The 21725-nt window shown below is 56.7% G+C and overlaps 1 protein-coding gene across 3 annotated transcripts in view; it reads left to right on the forward strand.

The window, feature by feature from the left end:
• Positions 1–252: 252 nt before the first annotated feature.
• The window catches only part of NECTIN1 (nectin cell adhesion molecule 1), an 89984-nt gene continuing 68511 nt past the window's right edge, over positions 253–21725 (forward strand). For 2 of the 3 annotated variants that reach the window (XM_036860110.1, XM_036860108.1), the window contains exon 1: positions 253–1102. Coding sequence is in view for 2 of the 3 variants with exons in the window: in XM_036860108.1 (XP_036716003.1) it covers positions 1024–1102 (79 nt within the window). In the remaining variant the exon portion in view is untranslated. The remainder of the gene's footprint in view (positions 1103–21725) is intronic. The other variant, XM_036860109.1, reaches the window with a different exon arrangement.

Here is a 21725-nt window from a genome sequence, read left to right on the forward strand (position 1 = left end):
TCCACCCCGTCCTAACTCCACCCCCAGAGAGCGGCTTCTCCCCTGACGCCGGCCGCTAGGGGTCACTGCCTCCCTTTGTCAGCGACGGAGGAGGGCGGTTAGCCCTTCGGCCCTCTCCCCGGCGGAAGGGCGACCGAAGGGGCATCTCCCGAGCAGTGGGCCTGAGCGCGACCCCACGGCCCTTGCTGGGGATCTGCCTCTGCCTGCGGCCGGAAGGTGTGCGCGGCGGGGCGGAGGCCGGGGCCGAGCGCGGGCCGCGCGTGGGAGCCAGGAGGGGGTTAACGCTAACCCCTCCCCCTCGGGCTGACATCACGGGGAGAGCGGCTGAGAGGCTGGAGCTCGGCGAGTGAGAGAAAGAGAGGGAGAGGAGCGAGCGCGGCTCGACTAGGCGCCCGGGCAGCTCCACATTGTTGCGGATCACCGGGACCCGGCAGAGCGAGCAGCTGCGGCGCTGCGGGGACGCGGCGCCCCGGGTCGCTCTCCTCGCCTGGAGCCGCACCGCCCGATCGCCCGGGCCGCCGAGCCGCGCGCCCTCCGCCTGGGCCCCGAGCCCACCGCGCCACCCGCCCGCCGCCCTCGCTCGTCCCGCCGCCCTCGGAGGACGGCCGCTCATGGACGCCTTCAAGTTGGAGCCGAGCGGGAGGGTGTGAGCGCGCCGGGGGCCGGGAGCCCGCGCCGGGCAGCCGGGCGCGCCGGGGGTGGGTCCCTCTCCCCAGCCCGGCTCTGCGTGGAAGAAGAGGGCGGGGACCGGCGCGGGGAGGAGAGCGGAGGAGGAGAAGGGGGCATGACTCGTGCAACTTGCGGCGGGCATCTGCCGAGCCTCTGAGCCGGCGGCCGCCCGGGGCCCGGATTGCGTCCGCGCCGATCCCACCCAGCCCACCCCGCCCCGGCCGACGGCTGAGGTTGACCTGGATCTTCAGAGCGCCCGCCGGCCTGCAGGGATCGCCTTCGTCTTCCGGGCTGCTTTCTGGAGCGCGAGGAGCGCTCTCCTCGCGGCCCCTCTCGCCGGACCCCCGGACCCCGATGGCTCGGATGGGGCTTGCGGGCGCCGCTGGACGCTGGTGGGGACTCGCTCTCGGCTTGACCGCCTTCTTCCTCCCAGGTAAGCGCGTTCCGCCTCTGCCTTCCCCCACCCCCACCCCCATCCAGTGCCTCCCCCGGGACTGGGAGCTGGATGGCGGGCACGTCTGGGTTGTAGGGAGTGAAAGGAGCCAGAAAAGTTGGGTCACGGCTTAGGTAAGGGGGGTAACGGGTGGCACGGCGGAGAGAGAGAGGTTGAGGAACCGAACAGCCTGCCCTGCAGGGAAGCAGTAGGATGCACGTCTCTGTGTAGCAAGAAAGCACTTTCTCCGCGCAGTTTTTCACACAAAAATAATAATATGTAATAGCGTTCTATTTATTTAATAACCAGCTCTCAGCTCGGGAAGCAGTTTGGAAACACTTCATGTTACATAAATGCAAAATAATCACCGTAATCACCGTCTCGGGGTACGAGACAACAGCCCCAGAGGGAGGGCATCAGTCTCGGATCTGGTGGGCTGCAGGGCTTGGCGGATAGCAGGGGGGCTTCGTGTCTTCTACCAGCCCCTTTGCCAGATGGTTTCGGGCGCTGCCGCACCGCGTCGCCCCACCACCGACGCGGAGAGCCCGCTCCTGCGGCAGGGCTCACCTGCGGTTCCTTTACCCGGAGGGTGAGGCCCCGGCGGCGCGAGATCGCAACCTCCCCGCCTTGCGCAGGGCTGGGCTTCGCCTCGGAACTGCAATCGCAGTTTGGGGGGCTCTCCCCGCAGGAGGCACCGCGGGCTTCGTGCCAGCCAGGTAGCTGCATGACCCACTTTCCCGAGGGTGCCCCGCGTGTCCTTCCTTGAGATGCTGGCAGCCGAGGGGTTAACGCGACGCCCGACCCCGGGGGTGGCCCGCGGTGGCCCCTCTGACGGATGGGGTGGGGGCGGAGGCTGGGACTGGCCCGGGCGTTTTGTGCTGGGGAATGAACTGGAAAATGCGTTTAGGAGGCAAATCCGACCGAGTCCCCTCGCCTGGATTTAACCCTTTGTGTCCCTGGGGAAGCTGCCTGGCTCCCACGGTGGCTGGGGACACCGCGCGCCAGTCGGGGCTGGCGGGTGGGGTGGGGGAGGGGTTTGGGGGAGTTCCTCCAGCCTTCGTGAAGGAAACCTGAGACTACCTCCCGAGCTAGCTAGATGGGGGGCTTGGGGAGGGGGCTGGTCAGGGTGGGGGCTTGGCTGGAGCACGTGGCCCCGACCTTAGGTGGCAAAATAAGGGGCCGAAGTACAGAGAGACCGGCTCCGCGTGGGGCGAGAATGTTGGGTCTCGGCTGTGCCGGCAGCTCCGCGAAGGAGGTACGTGCGATGTTGCAGACTCGGAGGGCGGTCTGTTATCTGAGGGCCAGCCAGGTTGTGTGTTTTGCGGGGCTGGCCTGCACTTCTGGAAGGGAGGAACCTGGCCGCATTCACTTTTGTACCCCGTCTGCCACCAGCTCACTGCCAGGGCTCCGAAAATGCCTCGGAGTGGCCGATGGCAGAGAAAGTGGTTTGTGAAAGCCCGCACCATGGTGCCCCAGGCCCTGCAGCCTGGGGGGCGCTGCCCTGCTAGGTGTGCGGGGTGAGGGTAAGTTCCTGGGCACGCAGGTGTCACTGCCCATTTCAAAGAGGCATGGTTGAGTCCCTCCGCGCAGCAGGGTTGTTCTGGTGAGAATGAGAGGTCTTTATCTTTCCCTGGACCTCCTGGGAAGCCAGCAGGAGATGCTAGAAGCTCAGGCTCTAGCACTTGTCCGACACCAGGGTTTGGGCTTCTGGGAACCCTTCAATCCCATATTGCCCGCACCCAGAACCCAGCAAAAGGACAGCTTTCCTGAGGCCTGCGTGGCCCAGCATACTAGGGGTTAACCTAATCCTGGGTCAGACAAAGAGCGGGAAGGTTTGGGGAGGGGAAGTTCACTCCCCCCCATTCTCCCCTCCTTTTGTTACTCTCTTCCCCAGCTTTGTGGTGCTGTGCTTGGTAGTTCATTCCTTCTTTGGGAGACCGGAGGCCTGCCCTGCTTCCTCCCACTCAGGAAGTGGGGGCAAGGAGGTGACACTGTCACCTGGCTCAAGTGTAGACACTCCCCCCACCAAAAATCCAGACTGAGGGGATGGGACGCAGAGAAGGAACCACACAGCTCAGATAGGCAGTTAATAAGCCTCCTTGATTGATGGTAATTGTCATGGCTGGGTAGCGTCAGTCAGCGGGGCAGGCAGAGTTCCCTGACCCACCAACCTCCTCTACGCGGTGCCTGTGGCCCTGGTGCCTCTGTGAAGGGAGGGAGGTGGATGTGGTAGTGCCCACATGACACTTGGACAGAGGCTGGTGGGCCCAGAAGTCGCCCTCCCACACCCCGTTTACCATCACCCTCAGGCACCCTCCTGATTGCCCGCTGCTGCTTCTCTCTGGGGACTTGCCAGCCTGATGCTCCTTTCTGGGTTCTCCTAGGCTATGGCAGGGAGCGTGGAGGGTGGAGGAGAGGAGCCCGGTGGGGTGGGGGAGGGGGGCCCCCCGGGCTGTGTGTGGTGGCCCACGGACTTCAAAACACACCAAATCCGGCTATTGATGTGTAAGCACAGAAGTATGCTTTCAACAACACAGACTTTCCCAGGCAGGGTGGTGAAGCCCCACAAGCCTCTGAGATGAATCTGTTCACTCAGAGGCCGGGGCCAGTGGGGCACGGGGGCTGCATCCCAGAGGGACAGGAGGAGCCCTGGAGAGGAGGCAGAGAACCTGTCTTAGAAGCAGGTGCGCTGAGCTGGTGTCCCACCTACACCACACCCTCCCTAATTGGCTTCCCCAAACCTTTTGTCTGGAAAGAGAACACACGCCCCAGGTGTCACACACACCCTCGGAAGACCTGTCGGGCCACAGCACCCCCTTCTCTGCTGCCTATGCAGAGCTCGCCGTCATGGTAGTTTCCTTCGAAACCTGGGGTGTCAGGACTGTTGGGTTATTCTCCTCTCTCCCCATCGCTCACAGACAGTGGTGTGCTCTGGCTGCTGGGCAGGACGTTATGGCAAAACCAATCCTGCTGGCCTGGGGTTTGCAGCGCGGGTAAGCAGGAATCCCAGTGCCCATTTCGGAGGCAGCGCTGTGGAATGTCTCAGACTCAGATTCAAGGCCGAATAGTCAAGGCTGGAAGGGAGGAGGAGATATGGCAGAGCCTGGGCCCAGCACCCTGGGCTGAGTGGTCTAGAAAGTGTCTCTGAGCCTGACTCTCTGTGTTTATGGGACAGGCCGCCCCTTGTTGCCTGATACTGGCCTCGACTCTGATATCCGTTCCCTTCTCGGCTGCTCAGCTTTGCACAATGAATCCACCTCGTTGGCCTGACCCGGGACCCAGTTGTACACTGCCAGGATGGTCTCCGGCCAGAACCCTAGTGCTGACGGCTGAGCAAGTGGGCCAGGCTGGGGAGGGTGGGGGGCAGGGGGGCAGCCCCAGTTGCTGTGCCTATGATACTGCCATTGTTTAGCAGCTGACTAATGTTCATTGTTCAGCACAAACAGAAAATACCCAAGGGAGGTGTGAATATACCTTCGATTTTCCTGATTGTATCTTTCCTGGTTAACCTGGTAAATTGAATGGCTCCTACCTGCTGGGGGAAAGAGTGAGGGTGTCTGTATATTCACCTGTTTTGCTGATTTTTTTTTTTTTTAACTTTGAATGTTAGCCAGTGGGCCAGGCTAGAAGGGACATTAGCCAGCTATGGGACTTAGGCTGTAACATTTTTGACAATCTGCATATGGCCTCACCTTCAGTATAGAGTGGGTGCACACACACGTGTGCAAGACTGTGTGTGCATGTGTTGGTCATCTGCAATTTACTATGCACATGCAGACCCACGGGGGCTAGGACCAGGAGGTGTGTGCACTGGGATCTGTGGGTCACCATGGTGCAGGGGCCATAAATATACATCAAATGTATATTCACATGCAATTGATTTCTTATGGCTTTCCAACTAGGATTTTGTGAGTGGCTGTGAGCCTTGGTAACACCTGTGTTTATGTCAGAGTGTCAGTGAGGGTGACTTTGGAGGAGACCTAGGATTTGCCCTTAGCCAGCTCCTTCCAAGATGAGCTGCCATATCCTTTGGGGCTGGGAAGCCTAGACACTGCCTTATTTTTCTGCTCTGCCCTTGGCCTTAGACTGGGCCTCTGCATCCTCACAGGGAGATGCTCACCTGGAGAGACTTTCCGCTGCTTCTCAGGATTCCTGAACGGCTGGGAGGGGCCACAAGAAATAGAGTTTCAGCTACTATTTTGGCATCTTTGCTTCCTGCATGAATACTTGGGGGAAAGGATCAGCTGGAGAAAGGTGATGTACTCTGGGCATTTAAAAAGGAGCTCTGAGTCGTGGGCTGTGAAAAGCCCTGCTGAACCATATGTGTGCCCAGGTTGGCAACATACATGTACCTGGAAGCATCCCAGTTCATTCAGCAGAAAGCAGGAGCCCCCTTGTTGAAAAGACAAGTGGGGATGAGGGGCAAGGAGTGGGGAAGAGGGCAGTCCTGGGATCCCAGGACCCGGTGCCCGAGTCCAGCTGGCAAATGTTTCTGCCCCATGATGCCCGCCCCTCTCCATAGAGACCAGGTCTGCAGAGCCAGCAGCAGATGTGCTGGCTGGGGCAGGAGGTAACTTAAGATCTGAGCAGGGATCACCTTGCACAGGGAAAGCCCTGAGCTGGAGATAACACCCCTTAGTCCGGTTAACCCTTTAAGCTCTGGATTCTCTTGCGCTGTTTGGAACTGGGAAATGGGGAGAGGGAAAAGCTAGGAGAAAACACATCAAACCTAATATCTGAACACTGACAAGGAGAGATGAACTCAGTGCAACAGGAGAGACCCAAGAAGGACACAAAGAAAGTCTTCCTGACAGCAGACTGTAGGCTCTTCAGGGCAATGGTTAATCCCAAGGTTTATTCTGGGGTAAGGGAGGGGCAATGCTTATGTATTCTCAGGGACTCATGGGATCTGTGCCTTTCACAGTCTTCTGGGGCAGAGTAGCAGTGGTCCCAGGCCCCAGTCAAGAGGGAGCAGCAGATAGCTCAGTTCCTCTTCCCACAACCTGGAGATCACCCCATCTTGGCCACCCAGCAGAGTGAGAGAGCAAAGCAAGGCCAGCTGGACTGGATTTGAATCCCATCTCTACCAATTGCCAGCTGAGTGGACTTGATTAAGTTGCTTTGTAGGCCTCCGTTTTCCCATCTGTAAAATGGGTTTCTGCTAATACAGCTTTCAAAGGAGGTTTGTGAAGATTAGATTGACAGTAATGTATGAAAAGCGCTTAGTGCATTGCCAGGCATGTGATAAATGTGCAGTAGTGGTAGCTGCTCTTATTCCCTACACCTTTCCTCTGAGTGGTCCTGGCCCCCACTGTGTCTGCCACTTGGGCAGTGCCAATTTCACAATCCCTTGAGAAAGAACCACACAGCTGCCTGCCCACTGCTGACCTCTCATCCCCACCTGGAAATGATGGCAAAGGCTGCAGCAGCCCTGGGGGACTCAGGTGGCCTGGTTGGCTGCAGGCACCTACCTGAACCCAGCCCTGGTGGTCATGTATGGCACGAGCAGCAGGTGCTGTGCACCTTTGCTCTGCAGCCTGTCACCGAGGGCTCTCCCCCGCACCTGCCTCACTCCCTGGCTGGGGCCCAGCTGGGCACCGTGGCCCATCTGGAGTGCTGGCTGGGGCAGCAGCCTGAGGCTGGCGTGGAGGGCCTGGGATTCGGCCCCTGCAAACTTCCACACTTGGGAGAAAGGTGGGCCACAAGACCCTTTCCCAGCAGTCCACGGTACCGGCTCTTCAGGTGAGATGGTACAGTCAGAGAGGTAGAGACTCTGTCCTGGGGTCACGCCCTTCTCACTGGCAGAAAGTCCTTTTGGTTTCTCCAGCTGAAGGTTCAGTCCTTTCACCAATAATAATAAAGATGTTTGTGACAGTCTTTTCAGTTCATAGTTTCAGTTGATCCTCTCAGTGACCCCATGTGAAGGGTATCAGTAGTTCTCCCATTTTACAGATGAGAAAAGTGAGGTGTAGGTTTAGTACCTTGCTGACCATCTCATGCCAGTGTAGCCAAATTAGATTTCAGGTCTTCTGACTCCAAATTCAGTAGATGAGGAAGATGAGATGGGCTGGGCTGGACAGATGCGGAAGAGGCTGAGCCAGGCCACGAGAGAATGTGTCCGGTGAGGTGGTCATTCACTTTGCCAGCAACCGCCAGCTTACACTCTGCCCCACAACAAGCAGAGCATGGCGGCTCCCTGGAGAAGCGAGGGATAAGTTAAGGACATAGGTTGGAGGGTGGCCCAGCTGGAGCTGACCACAGAGCCCAGGTTGGCACAGAGCACAAGATGCCCAACAACAGAACAGCTTGGGGGGTGGTGCGTGTCAAGGGGAGCATGTCCTTTCAGATGCTAGAGCACCACTCCCGGGGATCTGACCTGAGACGTGGGCTTGGCCCCTGAGGTGTGAGCACAGAGCCTCAGGGCACAGGCAGGCACACAGCCAGCCGTGTGGGCCTGGCCCGGGGCAGAGCGGTGCTCAGACAGCATTGTGGACTTGACTGGAACAGTGGAGAGGGGGAGGGGGGGTGGGATTTGGTAGGCAGAGTCGATTCCCTCTCCTGGGCTATCCCCCACCCCTCTCTGGTCCACACAGACCCCAATTTCATTCCCAGTTTATGAGGAGTCTCATTACCAAGCCACAGACAATAAAACCCGCCTGGCCACTCTGGCCCGGATCTCATTAGAGGACATTAGTTCCGCTGGCTTGGTGGCTCCATTGGGACACAGCTGCAGGCGTGGCCCAGGCAGCAAAACAGGCCAATGGCCATGGGCACAAGCATGTCCCATTGGGAGTTCGAGTTTGATCTGTGGGCCTAAGCAGGGTCCTCCTTCCCCACCCGCACCCGCACATTCCTGGAATGCATGTTCCCCAAAGCTGGAAACATGGAGTCCCTCCTGCCCACTTGGACCCTCAGTTCTGCTCCCCACCTTAAGGAGACAAGGACACAGCTCCCTCCAGGGCTACGCATAGGAGTCCGCCTTCTCTGAGGAGCTCAGCAGATCATTGTCATTCCATAGAAGAGCGCACAGGGGATAGCACGCCCACCACACACACATCCCCCCCCAGATCTGAGAGACACGTCCTAGCAGCAGAGGTGGAGCCTGGAGCCTTCCACACGGCCTTGGCCTGAATCTTAGCCCATCTTTCTGTCCAAAAGGGGGGGGGGGTAGAGACCTGGGGACCCCATGTGAGAAGCATTTTTCATTCCCTATAGATGCAGTTTCACCAGCTGGCAGCCTCCGCAGGGGCTTCCTGGCCCCTCCCCTCTCCCCAAGGTGGAGTGACTTGCCCACAGTCGCTGTGATGGAGCCCTGGTTCCATCTTGGGGTTCTTCCCACCAAAGACGGGATTATTTCTTTCTCAGCAGATTCTGGTGTCTGTTGACAGCCAGCCCCTCTGCCCGTGCCCTCCCCCTCTGCTTTATCTCTCTTCCCCCGCAGACCAACCAGTCACCACAATACCACCAGGGCTCAGTGGATGTAGCCATGAAAAACAAGACGAGGGCAAAGAAAACCTTGCCCCTTCTTGGAGCCTCAGTCTTGTAGAGGAAAGAGGGTGCCAGGCCGGAGTAATTGGTTCTTAGCGCACACGGGGGTCACACAGGCCAGCCCACACTTCAGCACGTGAGCGCCCGCCAAATCAGTCAGCGGAGGTGGGAGCGCCAAGCTGTTTGGGAAGACGTCGGCAAGTCAGCCCTGCTCTGGAGAAACGGGGACTGGAGATCTATGCCAGCCCCTGATGCTCCCCTGTAAGGCCCTGCAGCTTGTCTGGAATTCGAGCCCCAAGTGGGATTGGTGGGCCGACTCCATGGGCTCCATTCCCTGACCCCTGAGCAGCGCCCCAGGTATCCCCTCCGTCACTCCTGGTCTCTCCTGGGCAAATGCTGTCAGCTGCTGGGACAAAGGAAGTAGACGAGGTGCCTCAGAGCCGAGCCAGCCTTGTCGCCACTTGGCCCACTTGATGTGGATCCCACTGCAGGAGGGGCTGGTAGCTGCGTCCTCATTCAGGGACTCCTGCAGCAGCCCCTGGCTCACCTCTGTCCCCAACTCCTGGCTCTCTGGCTCCAAACTGCCTGCACTGCTTCTTGGATGAATATACCTACAGCGTGCCTGAGAAGGATACTCACAAGCCCAGAAGCATTTGATAGCTGCCCCCTCCCTGGCTCAGCTCCCACCACCCCTCCCTGCATGGCTGGCCCAGCCAGCCACACTCCCCATGCTTCCCCACCTCAGTGCCTTTGCACGTGCCGTTCCCCCCAAATCGCCCTTATTTCCCATATCCAAAAACTGAGGTCGAGAGCTACTTTTATCATGAAGCCCCCAGCTGGAGATAACCTCTCTCACTCAAAGCCCCCACCCCCCGTCCCCAGCACCTCATCCATGCCACCCATGGCAATAACCACTCTGCATCTTGCTATAGTTATTTGGGCCTGGGATTTATCTTCATAAGACTGAGAGCTCCAAAAGGACAGGGCCCATTGTTGACAGAGCTTGGAATCCCTAGGGCCTTGCACAGGGTTGGCCACACCATGGGCTGACAACACTGTAGTAGGTGGATACATCATTGCATAGTACACGCTAAGTGGATACGTCGTTGCTTGTTTGGACAGTATGATGACAACAATAACAGCGAACTGTTATCAGGAGTCTTTAGACACTCAGACACTGTTGTAAACATCTCACGTGTAATCACTTATTCAGTCTTCATAACAATACCTCCTTCTTGTGGAGGATCCTTCCCCCCGTCTTTAACATATGAACAAAGGAGACCTGAGCAGAGGCTAGGTAACTCGCCCCTGGTCACATAGCTAGTAAGTGGCAGAGGCAGGATTCAGATCCAGGAAATCAGGTCCAGTGTCCATGATCCTACGATTTGGCTAAGCTGCCTCTCTTCTGGGTGATGGAAGAAGACAGCTTACTAAGCCTGGAGTAACACAGGACCTTGCCTCAAGAATGCCCATCCCCCCTGCATAGCATCTTATAGCCTACCCTCCTGCCCCCTTTGATGGTGCAGGAATGACCTGGGGCCTCCCTGGAGCATTGGGGAGTTATTAGTGCTTATCATCAGGGAGTTTCGGCGGTTGTTACTACTTATCCTTTGGATACATTACAAGTACTAAAAGTACAGTTGTTACATTCCTGGTATATCCTGCCACCGTCACCGTTGTGTCTTGGGAGTATTAATGTGCCTGTGCTGGAGGGAAATGTCTTGACATTATTGCTGTTTCATCCCCTGAGCCTTTGAGCATCACTGATGCCGTTTGGGGGCCTCCCACCATGTTTCACTGTGAGACTAGAGGCAGGTGTAATAGCTCCTCTCAGAGAATCTGCCTGGAACTGCCCCCAGCAGGTGTTCGCAGGCTGGCCCCAGATCCTGGGTGGGTCCACAGCTCAGCAAACTGCTCCTATGCCAGGGCCTGTCCTAAGCTTCTGGAAGGTTCCCGTCCCTCCTGCCCTCACCCAGAGATCCCAAAAGATGGCAAGGGAGGTGGCCCCTACCTGGGGAGAGGGGCAGGGAGAGGATTTAGAGTGTTCACCTGTGCCGGCTGCTTTGATCTCCTGGGATGAAAGGGCCTGGTGCTTCCTGTACCACAGGCAGGTTCAAGACAGGGAGCCGGGGACAGAGGCATTGGCTGCCTTGCAGCTGAGGTATGAAACTGTCCCAAGAAGGAGGATCGTGGGAGCAGAAAAATCAAAACCCTTTCCCAGTGTTGTGGTCAAGGACCAGGAGTGGACTCCAGATGGCCCACGTGTGGATTGTCCTCTCGAGGGTCACCTGGGGCCAGTGCTCCTCCGGCACACCCTGACCCTGCAGATTACCACGTGCGCTCAGGCCTCACAAACTCCCTTGCTTAATTAGGAAGGTAATTCAGCTGCAAAACAGTCATCTGATATGTTTCGACGCCAAAGAGAAATTCCTCCTAGACCCTCTGCTGTTCTAGATTATCCATGCTCCGTTAGTTTGAATTACGGTGCAACTTCTGTGGCCCAGACACAGGCCAGAGCTATGCAATCGGTTCCTGGAGCTGGAATCCGCCCGGCACCCGGGAAGTACTTGGAAGCAATAGGAGGAAGGAGGGCTTAAGACCCATCTGACCTCCATGCAAACCTAAGGATGGCCTTGTCAGCACAAAGGAGCCAGCTCTGCCCAGAGCCTGCCTGCCCCAGGGCCTGCGATACCCACGGGTGCGTTTGAGTCGAGCCACTTTCTTGCCCCTCTCATGTGCCCTCTGGGCCAGGCCTCCTTTGAGGGTTTTAAGTCAATGGCAGAAGCTTCTACAGCGGGTCCTGGGTAAAAATTGGAGCAGAGGCAGGGACAGGCTTCTCCGTGAGTGTGAGTAAGATCAGAGCGGAGCAGCCACACTGCACTGGATTATTTTATTATGATTGCCCACCTCCCCCATCCCCAAACCGTCCTGATCTCATTGGCCTAGATTGCTGCATCTCTCAGAATGATGGATGGGCAGGGTGGCCGGCCCTGCTACCGAGACACCTCCTCCCCAGCCCCTTCCCAGATTTATTCCCTGTGTTTACGGTGCCCAGAGAGTAATCAGTGTCCTGGGCCGGCTGCGCACTCTGATTATCTCCGCTCGGTTGATGGATGAGCCTTTGGGGAACTTAGATGACAACCCCCTGCCCCTGCTCCCCTGTGACCGCCCCTGCCTGGGCCTCAGCACCCTTCCCAACCTTCGACGCCTCCCAGGAGTCAGATAATGGGCCTCTGGGCTGGAACCGAAGGAGGGGGTAGTCGTGGAGGAGGAGAGGTGACAGTCTTTGGCCCCCACCTCTCAGCACTGCTGTGGGATAACTGGAAAGGGTCTCTGTGGCTCCCCCTTCCCTCCAGGGAGCCTGGGACAGCGGGCAGACAGTGCCACCAGCTAGCTTGTCTGCAAGTCCCCCCCCCCCGCCCCCCCCCCCCACACACACAGCCCAGCTCTGTTCAGAAGCACCCGTCCCAGGAAACAGCTCCATTATCCTCTCCCATCTCCCATCACTCCATTACTCCTACCCCCTCCGCACTTGTGTACACAGTTTGCACTGTAATGATAATTTGTGCTGGTTTATGTGTTTCTTTACAAGTGTTTTTATGTCCTGTGTGTGTGTGTATGAGAGAGGTTTATGGTTTGTGTGTGTATGTGTGTGCCCACGCATGAGGTCACGTGCTCTGTGTGTGTGTATGTGTCTGCCATCTTCTCCCCCACGGAGGTGGGGGGCTGTCACCCAGCTTCCTGCGGGGAGGGCAGAGTCTGGATCCTGGGGGGTGAGGGGAAGAGTAAGGAGAGGCAGGCAGTCAAAGACAATGGCTGTCGAGGCAGGGTCTGCACTGTCCCCCAGCCACCAGTTAGAGAATGCAGAAGGTCAATCTTAGATAACTGTTTTGTCTATAGGATCACAAACAACTGGTTTGACTATTTTTTTCCCAGCAAATTGACTGAACCCACTGGTTGTTTTTGGAGCCAAGCAGTCTCTGCCTTTTATTACTTACATGTGGCCGTGTATATATCTATGTCTTGTCTTCTCCAGACTTGAGTTCCCATCACTGGAAAATGGGGATGTGATACTGGGAGATTTAGAAGTGGTAAAGAATGCATGTGGCCATATGGTGTGATTAGCACGGTGCCTGGTACAGAGTGAGTCTTCACACCACTTGGCTGTTATTAGCTACTGCCCGCCTAGGGACCCTGGGTCTAGAGGAAGGTCACTTCCCAGGGGCTGGGAAGCCAGGCCCAGGAGCCCTCCCAGCAGTTCATGACCTGCTGGGTGGGGTGTCCCTCAGCAGGGCTCCTGTGACCTCTCCATGGTGATCAACTCAGGAAGAGTCAGGCTCTCAGGCCCCTGGGCTCCTGGAAAACCACCCCCCTGCCCAGATGGTCACCTGGAAAGGTGCCTGGTGACCCTTGGAGCCATCCTGTGCTCCCTTCTTAAAGGGTAGTTAGAAGCAAGAGTTACATGCCCTCGACCAAGGTACCCCAGGTGCAGGAGTCCGGCTGCCCCCAGAGCCCGATGCCAGCACTTGTGGGACTCCCACTGCCCTGGGTGTGTGGTGGGAGAGGGGTGGCAGGCCCATTCCAGCACCCACTCAACCCCGTGTGCACTGATGCCTCCAGTACAGCATGGGACAGCACCAGCCCTCTGACCTCACACGCAGCAGGTGACACCTCAGAGTGCCACCTCTGCATGCCTGTAAGACAGTGGCCTGGCTGGGAGATGGAGAGGAGGAGCTGGGGCCTCATGAGGTATTTACCTAAGCCCGTCACTCTCCCTAAACCCTCCCTGCTGGGACATGAAGGGGCGGGGGCGACTAGGCAGGGGCTGCGTGCTCCTTCATCCTTAAAGGCGGGTTATACATCTGAGCCCACCTGGCCCCTCCCAGCCCCAGGTCTGGGAAGAGCCTCCCAGCTGGGCCCGCAGCTGAAGGTGCCTCCTGCCTTGCAGGTGAAGGTGGGGAGGACCAGAAGAGTAAGTCACAGAACCCTAGAGTCTCAGGGTTGGAAGGGGAGTCAAATAATGTAACACCCATTCACTTCTTAAAACCCCCCAACCACATCCCTACCTGTTGGTTGACCATCCAGCTTCAGCATGAATACCTGCAGTGATGGGGAACTCACCACCCTACATGGAAGCCCATACAGCTCTGACTGCCCCAAATTCTTCCTTTTACTGAGCTGAAGTCTGTATCCCTGAAGCTCCCACCTCTTAGTCCTGTTTCTGCCCCCTTGGAATCCTGTAGGACACATCTGATTCTGCACATGGGGGTCCTTCAGGCATTTAAAGATGGCCTCTGGCACCCGGAGTCTTCTCTCCCATGAGCTCAGCCAGCCAAGTCTGACACCCCCTCCGTCTCAGATGCTTTCCTGGGAACCAAGTTGTCTAGATCCCCGGTAACAGGTGTGATGCTCCAAACGCCGGCTGAGTGGCCCAGGGATTTCAGCCTAGGCGTCCCCAGCTGCAACCACTGTCCCAGGGGCCAGGAGGAGGGAGTGGGTTAGCTGCCTTCACCCTTCCCCACCTCCACCTCACCCCTTCCCAACCCCTGTTTTCCTTTGGATTAACAATAAATTGCAGTGAAAGATCCGTTTATCTCCAGTGGGAATTAAGGAATTAAGCTGGTGAGGGCCCTGAGAGAGGGAGCATATTGCAGAGATTCAGGGCATAAAGAGGACAGTAGGGAGGGGGGGGGGACCCTCTGCCTGCAGTCACCTCACTGTGAGGCGGTGGGGGCAGCCCCCTAATTCTCCCAGCAGCCTGTGCCCTAATTGGCACGGGTGGGGACCGGTTGGAATGGGTGTGGTCACCGGTGGGAGGAGGTGCCCACAGGGATGCCTCCGGTGGAGTGGTCTCCTGGCAGCCTCTCCTGTCGCCCGTTGGTGCCTCGTGCCATGGTGCAGCGGCTCTGTGGCATGTCACGGCGCTGGGAGAGCGAGCCACGGCATGTGGCCGGGTGAGGCACCTCACCATCTGACCTTGTGATACACAGACTGTGATACAGATTCTGCAGCCGCAAGTCCGTCCCCCCACCCCCCACCACCGCAGGCAGTTCATCAGTACCGTCCAGGCACTAAAAGCACGTCCCCTCCCCGCCCCAGAAGACCCTTGCGGGCTTCTTAGCCATGGATTCCCGTGGCCATTGGTGAGATGAGTCTTTGGCCCCTGGAGAGTCTGGGCTTCTCTTTATCCTAGGGGTAAACCAGAAGCCTCCATCCTGAACCCGAGAGGAGGTTAGCCAGGCTCCGCCCCCCAACACGTGTCCACCCGCCTGAGCCCCAGCGCCCCGCCCCCAAAACCCAGGAGGCGTGGCTTGGAGCCCCTTCTTCCCTGTTCCGCAGGCTCGCTGCTCCTTGCCAACTCCCCACCCCACCCCGCCTCAGATGGTGGTCCGCTTGCCAAACCTGCCAAACCCTGAGGCTGAGCAGGGAGAGATAAGGAGCTGGGCTACCCTCCGAGGGAGGGGGCGGGGAGGTGAGAAGTGAAGAGGGGATGGGATGGCTCCTCTTTTGGCCGCCTCTGGGTCACCCAGACACGCCCCCAAATAATATTTTCTAGCGCTGCCATCCCTCTCTCTCCTGACACCCCACCAGGGTGGGGAGTAGGAGTCGATATTCAATAGTAGCAGCCACTGGGAAGGGCGGGGGAAGATAACGAGGGGGGCCGGGCTGGGGACAGTCTGTGGTGGGTGGGGCGGAGGTGGGGCAGCCTCCAGAACAGGGCTGGGGAGTTCCAGAGGTGCTCGGGATTCAACACTGGTGCAGGGCTGAAGGCGCAAAGTGGGCCCTCAAGTCCAGGAGTCTAGCTGGTTAATAATTAGTAACTCCGGTTAGTAAATCATTAGTGTTTTCTCCCCAATTTCAGCTCCCCCACCTCCAACCCTGGAGATCCTTCTAGGCTCTGCCCTCCCCCTCTCCCAGCTGCTTTCTGGTCTCTAGAGCCAGCATGGTGTTTAATCTCCAAGAGTAATTAGTGACCTGCCGGCCTTCCCACAGGCTCTTTGGATGCACCTAGATATTGCCTGCTGGGAGGGCAGGCCCTTCGACCACCCCAGAGAGCATCTCAGTACTCTCTCTCCTTGGCCCCCATTGACTGACTTGGTTGGGCCCTTTCTGCTGGCCAGATGGGGTCCTGGGGTGATCCTGTGGGTAACTCTTCCCTAATCCTTTAGGTGAGGTCAGTTAGTCAACAGATGTTCTTTGAGCATCTATTAAGTGCCAGAACCGTATGTCAAGAAAAAGTACTTTAAGCCATTCAAATTGACATTAAAGGCTTTATTCAAAGGTGCTTGGGGGGGGGGGGCGGGGCACGTGTCCTTGAGGTTTGGCCTTTGGGTGGCATTTTTCATCTGTAACTGCTGGAACACTTCCCATTGGCAGTTGCTGGGGTTTCCATTCCTTTTCCTGGCTCCTTGGTGCAATCCCATCCTGGTGGCTATCAGAACAGTTCTTCCTAGAACTGTTTTTGTAAGCCGTGTGGTCAGGGGATGGGGAGATGGCAAAGGAAGGGCAGAAAAGGGAAAAGGGAAAGGAGACAAGGGCTGAAGCGAGGGCACTGGGAGCCTCTCCTGCCTGTTTCAGTCCTTGGCAAGAGCTGGGGCTGAGCCCAGTTGTGATGTACTGTCTGAAAACAGGTGTCCTCCCGCTCTGGGCTCTGGGATGGCACACAGAGCGGGTCTAGGGAGTTACTCGAGTGATTAAAGTCTGCACAGTGCTGCATTGGGCTGCCAAGGAGACACCTGGGCCCTAACCTGGGGGAGGCTTCCTGCGGGGAAGTGACCTTGATGCTGAGGCCTGGAGTCTGAGTAGGAGTGGCTGGGGGAAGCGGCAGAGGAGAATGACCAGGGCAGTCTGAGGGAGGCCAGATGCAGACACACATGAAAGAAGACTAGACTCGTCTGGAATGTCTTCAGGATGGGGGAGCCGGGAGCTTGTGGCCATGGAGGGCACTGGGAAGGCCGTGTGGAGGATTTTGGCCTTCAGAGAACAATCCCCTCTATCTGCTCTGTCCAGTTTCAGCCTGACCTGCACCCCAGACCAGCTGGTCTGACTGCCAGCTGGACAGTCCCGCTTCAGGCCCCGTGTACAATCCTCCTCTTCCCAGGACACAGCCCTCGCTGGACTCTCCCCATTTCTGTGCTTGGAACCCCAATTTTGCATTCAGTGGAGCTCTGACCAATTCTCCTCCATCCTCTGCATCTGATTTGTTGCTAGTTCTTATTGGTCCCATTTCTGTCAGACCCCCACCCCCGTGCCAGTCCCGACACCATCACCCTCTGAGACATCCGGGGGCCTCTCCCCATTCCTATGTGGCCTGCACACACTGAGAGCGAGGAGAAGTTGGGGCATGCGCTCCTGCTCTGCCTGAAGCCCTCCTGGGCTCCCCAGTGCTGCTGTCTTAAACACAGACTCCGTGATCGAGGCCAGGGCTCTCACCCCCCAACTGGCACTGCTGACGTCCTGGGCCAAGTAATTCTGTGCATTGTAGGGTGTTTAGCACCATCCCTGGCCTCTACCAGGTGGATGCCAGTAGCGTCCTCCCACCGCCCCCCACCATGTGACAGGAAAAAATGTCTTTAGACATTGCTGAACATCCCCTGGGGGCAAAGTTACCCCCAGTTGGGAACCACTGGTCTAGGCTCTTGCTGTAGCCAGAACCTGCTTTTCCAAAGATATCTCCCCCTGCCTGACTTGGGCACATTCATGTTTGCAGCCAGAGTTAACTGCTCCTGGCTCCTCCACTCCTGCCCCTGGGCCTTGGCTCCTGCTGCTGGCTGAGCCCAAAGCCCCAACATGTGAAAATACCTGTGAAATACCTGGTTCCCAAATGGCTCCTTCCCCAGTCTCCTGGTACTATGTTGTCCGGTACTGTCTTTCTTTCCTCCCCTCACCCTAGACGCTGAGGTCTTTGCAGGAGAGGTCTCAGCCTTACAATCTCTGCAGGCTCTAGCTCAGTGCCCTGTACACAGTAGGTGCCCCGTAAATGTGCAGTACACCAATGGGAGCTGCTGGCTTGCCCTCCTTCTCAAGCCCAGTAAGCTCTGAGGTTTCCTTCCCCCGCGCACCTCCCTGTTTTCCTGGCACTTTGTTTAACCCCACAGCCAAGATGCGAAAACTGCTCTGCTTCCCTCTCTCCTGACACCTCCCATACTCATGTCGTGTTGTTTGTGGCAAACAAAAGCATCTTTTTGCCATTTAGTCAACATTTACTAAGTATTTACCTCCCATGCATCGACCCCTAGGGAGCAGGGGGCTCTGTAGACGCGCATGTGTGAAGGTGTGTGTGGATGTGTGGTTTCCCAGGGTGTGTGTTGGTGCATTGCTAGGTGCAGGTGTTTGTGTCTGACTTAGAACTTGTGCCATCCATGCCAGGGTTTGTTGGGGGTCTGCTCCTCCGCTAGCTACTCCACTGGCCAGGCACCCTGGGCTTGTCCCCTCTACACGCCCTCCCTCACTTTTCATTCCTTTGCTCGCACTGTCCCCTCTGCTTGGTGGGCCCGATTTCACTGCCTGGTAAAGTCCCAGTCCTCCTGCAAGTCCCTTTCTTCTCTAACTCCTCTCCCCAAGTTCATCATTTTCTCCCTGGTACCGTCATGGCACTTGTGAACATTCCTACCATAGCACATGATCACGGTATTAGTTCATGGATCCCGTGTCCTTAAGCCCGGGACGATATCACTCGTGTGTGTGTATGAGTGTGTGTGTGTGTGTGTGTGTATAATCCCTACTTTCAGGCACTTGATAGATTCTTAATACATGTTTATTAAGTAAATTGAAGTAAATTGCTTATTTTCCTAGAGCATTTTCTTTGTACTGTTCTAAGAATGTGTCTCTGATTAATGACTTTACTTAATCATTCTGCACGTGCCCCCATGTGTTTCTGTGCCTGCAACCGTGCACATATATACACATCTATATGTATACAGCACTATTTAACTGCACACGTGTGCTTGATTGGACATGCATGCGTGCATGGGTCTCTGTCTCAGTGTTTCTGTAGATTTAAATGTGGGTCCCCCCCAGTGCAGCCCCTCTCCAAGCCCCTCACCTTTGAGAATTGAAGGAGTGAGGGTGAGGGGGCTGGGTGGTGAGTCCCCCCAGGCAGCTTTCTCCAGCCACCTGAGATCTTCCTCGCAGAATTTCCTTCTGACGCCAGCCCATGGTCTGTTGGAAGTGACCAGGGGCTTGCTGTCCATCCTGGGGCAGCCTAGGGTAGGCAGGTTAGGTTGGAGGGCAGAGCCTTCTGTGGCCTAGTCACATCATACCCCCTTCCCGATCCATCTCTGCCCTGTTTAATTGGAATTTGTTTAGTGGAGACCATCTGTTCCATTCCCTCCTGTTTCCATGACAACCAAGTGGCTTGAGACTGAGGTTTGTGGTGAGAGAAGTGGCCTGGGGGATGCTGGGAAAAATCAGTGATGTCCTCCCCCTCAGACCGGCTCTGCCTCGCCTTTTCCTTTCTGCCCTGCCCTCACCCCCAAGCCCAGAGCCAAAATAAAGCTATTGCCTGCCAGGGCGTGAAGTCCCCCAGCATCTCCTCTCCCAGCCCAGCCCAGCCCTGCTCTCTCCCAGGCTCCTTTGGGTTTCCTATACACGGCTCCCTCCGGCTTCCATTCATAAGCTCTTGCCACCAGCAGACTGGGGAGCTAGCCCTGTCCTACCCACACCTGGGACTAGAAGGGAAATCTGGGGGCACAAAGCCCTGCAGTTTCTGCCTGCACTTTTAAGCCTCAGCCACCCCTGCCTCCAAACCACTTCCTCGCCCCATCCAGGCATCTTAAGATCTCCTTCAGCCAGGGATGACACACATGCACACCCCTCACTTTACAAGCATCAGAACTTTCAACCCACTTTGATGGTTGGTGCATTTCCCCTCCCTGGCCAGTGTCCAGGGAACCTCAGTCCCCACGGACCTTCCACGTGACAGGACTTTGAGAGTGGGGTCCCTTGCTTCCCTCCCAAGGGAGTGAGTGCTCCCTCAGCCGCCTTAGAGGCACTCAGGGCCCCGCACAAAGGACTCTGTCAGAGCCCCCTGTACCCAGGGCTCTCCCACCCACCCCACCCCCTGGCCCTAGTGAGCAGGGTGGCCCCGGCAAGTGCGTGGCAGATAGAAGAACTCTGAGCCTGGGGGATGGTGGGCAGCTCTGCAGCTGGATGGTCCCTGGATTCCCGGGGGTTCAGACAGACTCAGACACACTGGGATGAGGGTGAGGCTTTTTCTCTCCTATTTCTGGACAGACAGTTCTGTTTTCATAGTGTTATTTTCTGCCCTAATTTCCCCATATATGGCAAAGCCTCTTCCGTGCCTGCTCTATTACCAGGGGACCCGCCTGTCTTCAAAAATAAGTGGTGTGGCTTGTCAGGTGACCCGTCTGTCGCTCTGGTCCTAGGCATAAGGTGCTGCCACCTGGATGTGGGCGGGGAGCCTGCCCAGAGGTGGGGGTCCCAGGATCTCTCCAGTGCCCCCCCACCCCAGCAGAATCAGTCCGGGGCAGAGGAGGGAAGAAGACCTCAGAACGTCGACGCTCAGAGCAGCTGTGCTGAGCAGGGGACACCACATCTGGGGGCTCCGCAACCTTGCAGACGTCTCCTAGTGGCCGGCCTGCCTCTGTCGGGGTGGGATCTAGCTCCCTGCCACCCATCCTTCTTCATGTGCCTCTTCTTTTATTATTGAGACATAATTCACCTACCATAAAATTCACCCTCTTAAAGTGTACAATGCAGTGGGGTTTAGTATATTCACAAAGTTGTGCAGCCATCACCACTCCCTCATAGAGAACATTTTCATCACCCCGAAAAGAAACCCTGTACCCATTTGCCATCATTCCCCATTATCCCACCCCCTCTAACTCCTGGCAATCACTATCTACTTCTGTGTCTCTGGATTTGCCGGTTCTGCACAGTTCATATAAGTGGAATCATACCCGGAGTGGCCTTTTGTGGCTGGTGTCTTTCACTGAGCATCCCATGTGCCTCTTTCCATGTCACCACCTTGATTCAACAGCACCAGTGGCTCCCAGTTGCCAGCAGGGTGAAGGGGGTGAAGTGCAGACCCTTGTCTGGTACAGAGCCCTCTTTAAACTGGCGGCCAGTTCCCTTTCGTGTCACCTCCGCACCACACAGCCAGCACGTTAGCCACAGCCAGGCTTTTAAAGACCGTCTTCCCTCTTCCTGTTCCTCTTCTGCCTCTGAGGGACTCCTGCTTATCCTGCAAGACCCAGCTAAAAATCTCACCTCTTCTGTGCTCCTCCATCACCCTCAGAACCACTCCTCATCTGAACTCCCATGGATTTTGGTTCATACTTTAAAAAACAAACAAACAAAACACAGCACTTATCACTCAGTAATTATTTGTTTTCATGTCTGGTCCTCTGCTAGACTGAGCTTGCACAGAGAAAGAAAATGTCTTATTCTCTCTTATTCCTCTACCTTCCTACCTCTTGCCGCTTCCACCATCGCCTCTACCCAAATGAATTAGCGCTGTGCTTGGCACACAGTATGTGTTCAGTAACGCCTCACAGACTTGAAAGAGCCAGTGTCCAAAATATCCTGGAGGAGAGAGCCCGGTGCAGGAGATGGGGAGGGCAGCGTGAGGCTTAGGCTGGTGAGGTGAGCAGGAGCCCAGTTGCCCGGGGAGCTTTATGACAAGGTAAGGGTGGTGGCCTTTACACCTGTGTCTGATGAAAACCTCCCCATCCTTCAAGGGTCCCTTCAGGATGAATGGACTCTCCCTGACCACCCCAGCCTGCAGGGATATCAGTGGTCCTAGTGTCCTTGCCAGATGGAAACTACTAGAAGGCAAACGATGGATTCTAAAACCCTCCCTCTTCACCCAGCCCCATGGGGAAGAATTGAGGGTCCTCTGTGACCCTCTCTCCTCCTATAGACATTGGCCGACTGAGTATAAAAGCGGGTTGATAATACTCGTAGTTTGAGGATTTCCTTGAGGAGTGAATGAGAGGGGGCATACAAATGCTCTGAAAGGGCCGGGAGAGCACTTATTCTCACATGTGCTATCAGCACAGGTTAACTGAGGGAAGGAAGTGGAGGCCCTGGGTCTCTGGCTTGAAGGAATCACCCCTTCTCTTTTCTTGTCTTTTATGTCATTTCCAAGAGATTAGAAACCCTGATGGGGCAA

The sequence above is a fragment of the Balaenoptera musculus genome, chromosome 8 (genome assembly GCF_009873245.2).
Source record: "Balaenoptera musculus isolate JJ_BM4_2016_0621 chromosome 8, mBalMus1.pri.v3, whole genome shotgun sequence".
Lineage (NCBI taxonomy): Eukaryota > Metazoa > Chordata > Mammalia > Artiodactyla > Balaenopteridae > Balaenoptera > Balaenoptera musculus.